This window comes from Triticum aestivum, chromosome 6B (genome assembly GCF_018294505.1).
Source record: "Triticum aestivum cultivar Chinese Spring chromosome 6B, IWGSC CS RefSeq v2.1, whole genome shotgun sequence".
In the NCBI taxonomy this organism is placed as follows: domain Eukaryota; kingdom Viridiplantae; phylum Streptophyta; class Magnoliopsida; order Poales; family Poaceae; genus Triticum; species Triticum aestivum.
Window position 1 is genome coordinate 135,528,999 of NC_057810.1, and position 9,725 is coordinate 135,538,723.

The window sequence follows — 9,725 nt, forward strand, 5'->3', positions numbered from 1 at the left end:
GTAATCGAGTCTGTGAGCTATATAATAAAGATTAGTGTTGAGTCAAGGGCTTGATTATTTGCCATGATCTTGGGTAAATGAATAGAAGAAAAAGAATAAAGAGAATCAAAGAATTCATATTGATCTTATTGAAAGTAATGACTTCACATAGAAAGAGTATGATGATTAAAGGTTGTTGGGAGTTGGCAAATATAGCTTTGGTCATCGTTGCAATTACTAGGAAGTAATAAGGAAAGAGAGGTTTCACATATAGATATATTATCATTGACATCTTTTATGATTGGGAGCACTCATTAAAATATGACATGCTAAAGAGTTGAGGTTGGACAAGGAAGACAACGTAATGAGTTATGTTTTCTTACATCTGAGATAAAGTATGTTGTCATGGATCCTCTAACGTGTTGAGCTTGCCTTTCCCCCTCATGCTAGCCAAATTCTCAGCACCAAGTAGAAATACTACTTGTGCTTCCAAATACCCTTAAACCAGTTTTGCCATGAGAGTCCACCATATCTACCTATGGATTGAGTAAGATCCTTCAAGTAAGTTGTCATCGGTGCAAGCAATAAAAATTGCTCTCTAAATATGCATGACTTATTAGTGCAGAGAAAATAAGCTTTGTATGAACTTGTTGTGGTAGTAATAAAAGCGACGGACTGCATAATAAAGGTCCACATACAAGGGGCAATATAAAGTGACGTTCTTTTGCATTAAGATTTTGTGCATCAACCCTAAACGCGCATGACAACCTCTGCTTCCCTCTGCGAAGGGCCTATCTTTTATTATTATCCTTTACCTTATGCAAGAGTCACGGTGATCTTCACCTTTCCTTTTTTCATTTTATCCTTTGGCAAGCTCAGCATGTTGGAAGAACATGATATATATATATATATATATATATATATATATATATATATATATATATATATATATATATATATATATATATATATATACATCTGGGCTATTCTGTTACGCGTGACAGAATATTATTCTGTTACCCTACTTGGACTAACGATTTTAGGCGGTTGTACTGATGATTTTCATCTCATTGAACTCTGAGCTATTTTCTCTACAGGAGCGCGCACGCCATGGCGTGGGCGAGAAGCGGAAGGAGTTGGGCGGCTCTTGCCTTGCGGCCCTTGCGCACACGCGGTAGAGTGGCGGTACAAGTCCACACGCAGGCGGCGACCGGAGCATGAGCGAATGCGGGGGAAGCAGAGAAGCACGCGTCCATGGCAGCAGGGGACTTGGCATAGCAACGGCGAACCGAGCGGAAAAGAGAAGAGCTCGATCACATCGTACATCGCTCGGCCGATTGAGATGTACCAGGCGATCCCCTACAGCGTCGGCCGGCTGCCGGCGTGCCCGCGGCGGTCCGAGCAGGCCGAGGCCGAGGGCGCGGTCGGCCAGGAGGGCGGGCTCGCGGCTCGCCGACGCGGCGGTGAGGGGCGACGGCGGGGAGGCGGTGAGGAGGGCCGTGGCAGAGAGCCTGGTGCTAGTGGTGGGGAGGCGCGGGTGCTGCCTCAGCCACGTGGTGAAGCGGCTGCTGTAGGGGTCGGGGTGAACCCCGCCATGCAAGAGGTCACCGACGACGACGAGCTCACCACGGCGGGGGCCGGGAACGCTGGAGGCGAGGCTGTCGTCGCGCTGCCGGCGGTGTTCGTCGGTGGGAGGCTCCTCGGCGGGCTCGATCGGCTCATGGCCGTGCACATCTTCGGCGAGCTCGTGCCCATACTCAAGGACGCGGGCGCGCTCTGGCTCTGAGTCTCTGACTCTGAGCAAAACCAAAGATGCATACGGGACGGGGTACTACGGACGTACGAACAACCGTTTGTTCATGAGTTAATCTTCTTTTCATTTCTCCTGTTGATTCTTGATGAGATCATGTGAGTTACTGCTTCTCGATCTTCAGTCTCTCTTGATTGGGATCAATAATGGAGTACCAGCTTAGCTATAGTTAGGCTTAAATTCTTTTGATTAGGGTAGGAAAAATTAGGAACTATTGTGCCATCTCGTGCTTATTTTCGACCAAACGCTTTGTAAATACATGTATGAGTGAAGAGGGGTGTACTATTTAGCACTGTATAAATCATGTTCCTTCCATCTTGCTCATCGGTTTTCTAGATGCCAATTCATTTTGTCTTTGAAGGTTTCTTCTAGCAGGCTTATGATGTTATCACGAAATGGCACCGTGTTGGATATTTGTAATCCATGATGGGGTGCTTGTTTGTTGTAGCTGATTTTCCCTCTCTCTTCTTCTATAGTACTCCTATTTTTCATAGATTAATTTTGAATCTTCTGAAAAGAGAGGACTCGAACTGATCTCCAATTTTTTGGGTTTGTACTGAGCGGTTTTCATAGACTGGACTTTACTCTGGTTTTTCGTAAGATTTTCCTCGTAACTTTCCAACGATCTATGGTATCATCGCCCCCGAACTTGCATGATTTATATAGTTGAACTAAATGACATCTTTTTCAGAAATAAAATATTTGTTTGCAATGATGTTTTGGACTTCTCTCGTTTTAGGACATGAACATTTACCATTTGAATTTACATATGGGGTTTTCTTTTTGTTTGGGCTTTTTTCGCGTCCCGAGCATGGGGCCGGGGCACGGCGCGTGTTATAGGGTTTTCTTTTGAACTCCCATTGTAGTAATACATGGACTTATGTGATGATAGGAATTCTTGTACTAGCATACGACGGTAGAGCACACACGATAAACATTCTGAAGTCGTCTAAGCTACAACATTTGGGGCGCGGGCAACAACGGCGGCGCTTGCGGCGGCACTCGTACTGATCTCTGTGTGTGTTTGTACAGAGGAGGTATGTTTTCATAGAGTAATTTCGAATGGTTCCGAAAAAGTACTTGAACTGATTCCCGTATGGGTTTGTACTGAGGGTGTTTTTGCATACTATGCTTTTGAACTGATGTAACAAGATGACTAGAAGTTCGATACAAGACCAAAGGACGACCAAATGGTACAATCTCAAAAGACATAATTATTGGAGTCAAGCAACTAGGGAAAGATCCAAAGCCTCCACAACATCGACACCTGATTTGGGTACTCCTACGCCCGTTAAGCTAGGCCTTTCTTCTTCAGCAAAAGCCGCATAAGCACTTGCCTTTCTCACAGTCGCCAGGACAGAGCATCTCAGACGCCTCTACTCCTGTTGCTTTTCCTTGTGCAAGAGGCTGTTGACGGATCACGCAGTGATGCAAGTGGCCATGGTAGTGACACGAGCAGTGACGCAGGTCTCCGAACTGATGGTCGTGACGAACTCGACCACCCTGAAGCCACGGGGTTGGACTGAGCATGGCGCTGAAGTTGAGTATAACATTTAGGAATTAGGATAAATAGGAAACAAGAAACAGGTGGAAGAAACCGTGAAGTGAAATGAGTTATAGAAGATAGTATGCATTATTCTAACTTCTGTTTGTGTGCAACTTCTCTACTTGCATACGTTTGGAGGGAGAAACACAGAAAATACAACCACATGGATCAACACATTTGAAGGGAGAAACTATAGACGTACATCACGGGGTAGCAAATAATATGAACTCCAGGCAAAACATTTTTTTAACTTTTTTTGTATCTCGCAAACTGAAAATAATAAGAAAGCAAATTAGAACACAAAGTAAGAAGAAAGTAGAGCACCAGTGCTTGTGCGGCATGGATCCGTCAACCCTTTTGCATCCTAGTTCCAGCCAGCATGAGCTAGCACCTCCTGGGTCGAGCTGCAGTAGTGCAACACAACGCATCAGAGAGATAAAAAGGTGAGTGGCAGCATGTACAGGAAGGGGAGAAACCAACTATAGCACACGAGCATCCACGGGCATACAGAGATGCAGGAACTTCTCTCCACTTGAGACTAAACTTATATAATTTTTATTGTTGAACTTTCAGATATCTTACAAGAATTGCATGGTTTTAGTGTTTTGCTTTTACCTCGTTGCTTCTCTGAACTTGCAAAATAAACTTTGTTACATGTGCTCATTAACATAACCACACACACATGTTGTGCTATAGAAATAGCATGGAAACACCAAGGAAACTGGACTTACGATTGGTAAGTAGATGTACTGAAAAGAATTCAAAAGATGAACTAAAAACAATTGAAACTCTTCAAAAGCATCCAGGAGAGATAACAAAAAACTAAAACGCATGGGCGACACAGTTACTAGAACCGGGCCATAAGGACTAGAACCAAAACTATCAATATAAGTTGATGTTTTTTTGTAGGTTTTTGGGAATGATAATACCTGTATTTTTTGCAATTATATAAAAGTTTTAAAATGTGTACTACTCCATAAAAAATGTTTATACTGCACATGTCCATAAATATTAGCTTTTTATTTGGCAACAAAGAAAGATCAAAAAGGATATTTAATTTCTTGTAAGCATATCAACAAACAGCTTGATAGCAGCAGGAATAGAACAAGTTCTTAGTTATTACCATTGGGGAGCTACCCACTTGCGCGATCTGACGTCCACTCGTGCGAGTAGACCTGACGCACACACCATCGGGGACCTGCCCACTATGCGAGATCGAACTGAACCCGCTTGTCATGCCAAGGCCGACTGAACTTATGATCTTTCCAGATCTCAACTGATTGTGTTACAAATATACACACAAATCCAAACGAGCTCATGTGAGTGCATATTAAAAAGATAATTGAGCTCATCTATATTAATCGGAGAAGTTCAAACAGAAACTTTTCTTGAAAAAATGTACTGTTTTTGCTATAACAACTATAGTCATCTTGCCAACCATGTATATTTAACTGGTTAAAAAGATAATCAAGTTCATGTATATTAACCCGAGAAGTTCAAAAAGAAACTTTTAATAATAATTATATTCATCTTGCCACCCATTCAGTTTTTGCTGTAACGAAATTCAAACATTTCAAAAGTTTGTACTGTCGTGGGGAAGCCTCAGTTCTTTGACAAACACTCTCATGTTCTTTGACAGTTTTAATTTTGTCTGCACTTACCAGTTTCCCGATTTCGAACTTACAGAATTTTATACCCCAAACTTCTACAGGTTTATTTAATTTCTTAGGAACAAAAGATGAAGGAGTCTGGACTCAAGAATTATAGAAAGAACAAAACCATATGTGTGAACTTATCTAGAGGCTTTTGCTGAATGGAGGAGACGAGATGACGCAGGAGCAAAACCCGACTCCTTGAATATACAGTAGCTATGCTGTCAATACTTCTTTGAGTTCTTATTTCTGAACCTTCATAGTAGTAATACATGTACTGTGCGATACACAATTCTGTCGTTGAGCAACTGATCTAGGAACAAAAACACTCCTGCAGTGCACACACCAAATCATGATAAAAATAGAGGCAGCAAGAAGCAATCACCAGTATATTGAGATGTCCAACTACATGTACCATCTCATTATAGTACAAAAATTAATCAATAGTAAGAAACAAGGTAGTGACAATCCTAACTCTGCATAGTTTCGGGATTTGTAGAAGTCTGAACATGGTATCATAGTTAATTAGTTACTGCGTAAGGAGGATGTGTTTACACACACCTATAATTCAGAATTGAACTGAACCACCCACTTTTCTTGTACTAAAGCTTGTTTTTAGAATTCGTATGAGTGGGTTATTAAACACATGCATCAACATTGAGGAACACTAGAAAAAAGGACACCGCTATACAAGAACTACAGTGGACAGATCCAGAGGAGAAATCCTCAAGCAAAAATCAAGAGAGGTCGCAATCTCCATGGAAGATGCCAACGAATTTGCCATGGAAGGGCCTCCCACTCCCCTGCTCTATCTCCTCCCACTCCCTGCACACAGAAACACAGACCAGAGAGAGAGAGGATGACAGGGAGATGACTGAGACGGATCGAGGGCGGACACGGGGTGGACTGCACGCAGCTCTTCTCGCGACCGACAGCAGAGTGTGATGTTGTACTGTCGAGGCAAAGTTCCTCGACACAGGGTGGCTGAATTTTTCTGACATACTGGACCACAACTTGAGCTTCGTATTCCGGCCACGAGCCCAAAAAAGATGACCCTTAGTTTATCTAGTAACTCATCATTAGTCTGCAAGAAGCTCACAAATTGTACTGTTTTTATATACGACCTTTCTTTGAATTCCCATGGTAGTAATCCATGTTGTCTGTCTTTTAACCAGAAAATTAAGCAAGATTGCTTGCTGAAGGCAACATTTTTTTCATATAGTGTACATAGACTTTGCTATACCTAAACTTCCATTTATTGATATACTTGAACTTATTTGCTGTTAATGTACATAGACTTTGTAATTAAACATCAAAACTAAGAGAGATAGTAGCCATTGAACTGAAATAAAATTAGGAATTGAATTGGACTAAATCAAGAAACTGAACCGAGTGTGTCACGAGTTAGTCAATGTGGAAGATCATTCCATTTTTCTATCTCTCTCTCACTCACTCACATCACCCTGCTGCAGCAACAAACAGCAGGAGTGCACCAGCACAAGCAGAATGGGCATTATGCAACTTTTGACTTAATTTTTTTTGACTAAACTGAGCTTGAATTTTTCACTGAACTCAACTTAAACATTGCCAGAAATTAGTTGAACTTTTTGTACTAAACTTAGCTGGACTTTGTACATGGATCCACACTTTAGCTGAACTTTTTTACATGGATTTGCACGGCTGGCCGGTGGTGAAAGCGAGGCGAGCAGAGGCAGAGGAGGACCTACTGGATGTTTTTCGCCATTTCCATCATACTCTGGGAGGAGGAGGATGATGGGAGCAAACCTCTATATGCGCAATCGCTCGGGACACGTCAGGAGTGCGGCCGCCGGTGGCAAGGACCGGCCGTCCCTTGGTGATCGACCACCGTGGCTAGCCTCAGTACAGAGTTGGCTCGTCAGGCAGCAGTGGGATAGTTGTGCACGAAGACCGGCGACGCTCGAAGGCAGGGGCTAGGCGGCGCCGCACTGGGAGAGGAAGGTCGTGGCGGTGGCCGCTGGGGCAGGGGGCCAGCAGCGACGCACTGGGAATGGGAGGTTGTTGTGGTGGCGTGCTGGGGCAGGGGGGCAGCGGCGCGCCCGGCAGGGTTCCGACAGCGGCTTGTTCGAGTAGGGGGCCGACGGCGGTGCGCTGGAGTAGAGGGACGGCGGAGGCGCGCTGGGGTGGCCGGCTGCGGCACACTGGGCAAGGGCCGGTGGAGGTGCGCTGGGGGAAGGGGCCGGCTGCGGCGCACTAGGAAGGAGCCGGCAGAGGCACGCTGGGGGAGGAGGCCGGCTGTGGCGCACTGGGCAGGGGATGGCGGAGGCTAGCTGGGGGAGGGGGGCGGCGGTGGCGCCGTAGGTGGTCGTGGCGATGGTGGGGGATCGGGTTGGGGAGATGGACACATTTTTCCTGTTAGTTTCAGATTAGTCGGATCGCTCCTATATAGAGCCCGAGGGTAACAGAATAATATTCTGTTACCAGTAATAGAATAGTCCAGCCCTATATATATATATATATATATATATATATATATATATATATATATATATATATATATATAATTGGATGTAGGGGAGCATGAACTATTATTGTTGACATTACCCTTGAGGTAAAAGGTTGTGGGGCAAAATTATAAGCCTCTATCTTTCTCTGTGTCCGATTGAAACTCCGTAACCACAAGTATTGCGTGAGTGTTAGCAATTATGAAGGACTAAGTGATAGTTGAGTATGTGGACTTGCTTTTAAGCTCTGACATAGACTCTTTCCGATGTTATGATAAATTGCAATTGCTTCAATGACTGAGATTATAATTTGTTGGTGCTCAATAAGGTTTCTGATTCATACTTTTGTATTGTGAAAAGATCATCACTTGAACATAAGTAATCATACGACAAAATCCATATATATTGCTGTTATGGAAATAATCATGATGCCTTCATGTCCGTATTTTATTTTTATCGATGCCTCTACCTCTAAACATGAGGACATATTTATTGTTATCGGCTTTTCGCTTGACGACAAGCGAGGTCTAAGCTTTGGGGAGTTGATACGTCCATTTTGCATCATGCTTTTATATCAATATTTATTGCATTATGGGCTGTTATTTCACGTTATGTCACAATACTTATGGCTATTCTCTCTTATTTTACAAGGTTTACATGAAGAGGGAGAATGCCAGCAGCTGGAATTCTGGGCTGGAAAAGGAGCAAATATTGGAGGCCTATTCTACGCAACTCCAAAAGTCCTGAAACTCCATGGAATATCTTAAAATAAATAAAGAAAAATCGTCGCCAAAGACGAAGGCCAGGGGGCCCACACCCTGCTCACGAGGGTGGGGGCGCCCCCTACCTCGTGGGCCCCCTAGTGGTTCTCCGACGCCCATCTTCTCCTATATGAAGTCTTTCAATGAGAAAAAAATAGAAGGCAACCTTTCAGGACGAGACTCCGCCGCAACTAGGCGGAACCTTGGCGGAACCAATCTAGGGCTCCGGCAAAGCTGTTCTGCCGAGGACACTTCCCTCCGGGAGGGGGAAATCATCACCATCGTAATCACCAACGCTCCTCTCATCGGGAGAGGGCAATCTCCATCAACATCTTCACCAGCACCATCTCATCTCCAAACCCTAGTTCATCTCTTGTATCCAATTCTTGTCTCCAAGTCCGGGATTGGTGCTAGTAGGTTGCTAGTAGTGTTGATTACTCCTTGTAGTTGATGCTAGTTGGTTTATTTGGTGGAAGATCATATGTTCAGATCCTTTATGCATATTATTACCCCTCTGATTATGAACATGAATATGCTTTGTGAGTAGTTATGTTTGTTCCTAAGGACAAGGGAGAAGTCTTGCTATTAGTAGTCATGTGAATTTGGTATTCGTTTGATATTTTGATAAGATGTATGTTGTCTATCCTCTAGTGGTGTTATGTGAACGTCGACTACATAACACTTCACCATTATTTGGGCCTAGAGGAAGGCATTGGGAAGTAATAAGTAGATGATGGGTTGCTAGAGTGATAGAAGCTTAAACCCTAGATTATGCATTGCTTCGTAAGGGGCTGATTTGGATCCATATGTTTCATGCTATGGTTAGGTTTACCTTAATACTTTTGTTGTATTTGCGGATGCTTGCAATAGAGGTTAATCATAAGTGGGATGCTTGTTCAAGTAAGAACAACACCCAAGCACCGGTCCTCCCACATATCAAATTATCAAAGTACCGAACGCGAATCATATGAGCGTGATGAAAACTAGCTTGACGATATTCCCATGTGTCCTCGGGAGTGCTTTTCCTATTATAAGAGTTTGTCCAAGCTTGTCCTTTGCTACAAAAAGGATTGGGCCACCTTGCTGCATTTTATTTACTTTTGTTACTTGTTGCTTGTTACAATTTATCTTATCACAAAACTATATGTTACCACTTAACTAGGGTTTAGCCTCTATGATCTCGTGGTAGATCTACTCTTGTACTACTCATATCTTCAGTATTAATCAAACAGGAAGTAGGGTTTTACCTCCATCGAGAGGGCCCGAACCTAAGTAAACATTGTGTCCCTTGCTTCCCGTTACCATCAGCCTAGACGCACAGATCGGGACCCCCTACCCGAGATCCGCCGGTTTTGACACCGACATTGGTGCTTTCATTGAGAGTTCCTGGGTGTCGTCGCTGCAGGGCTTGATGGCGCCTTCGATCATCAACAACACGGTCCCGGGGAGACTTTTCCCCCGGATAGATCTTCGTGTTCGGTGGCTTCGCACTGC

General features: G+C 43.7%; 1 protein-coding gene and 1 pseudogene across 2 annotated transcripts; one reads left to right on the forward strand and one right to left on the reverse strand.

The window, feature by feature from the left end:
- Positions 1–1,082: 1,082 nt before the first annotated feature.
- Positions 1,083–2,058, forward strand: LOC123133758 (monothiol glutaredoxin-S9-like; annotated as a pseudogene).
- Positions 2,059–2,886: 828 nt separating this feature from the next.
- Positions 2,887–5,410, reverse strand: LOC123133759 (uncharacterized). 2 transcript variants are annotated; one of them, XR_006465385.1, is made up of 3 exons: positions 3,951–4,426; positions 3,660–3,739; positions 2,887–3,323 (listed from the first exon to the last, which is right to left on the reverse strand). XR_006465385.1 is itself a non-coding variant. In XM_044553166.1 (3 exons), exons 1-3 carry the CDS (start codon positions 4,570–4,572, stop codon positions 3,101–3,103), a joined length of 417 nt encoding a protein of 138 aa, XP_044409101.1. In that variant the 5' UTR covers positions 4,573–5,410; the 3' UTR covers positions 2,887–3,100. The 2 variants fall into 2 exon arrangements, 1 of the variants encoding a protein (XP_044409101.1); XM_044553166.1 differs by lacking the exon at positions 3,951–4,426 and adding an exon at positions 4,459–5,410.
- Positions 5,411–9,725: the final 4,315 nt, after the last annotated feature.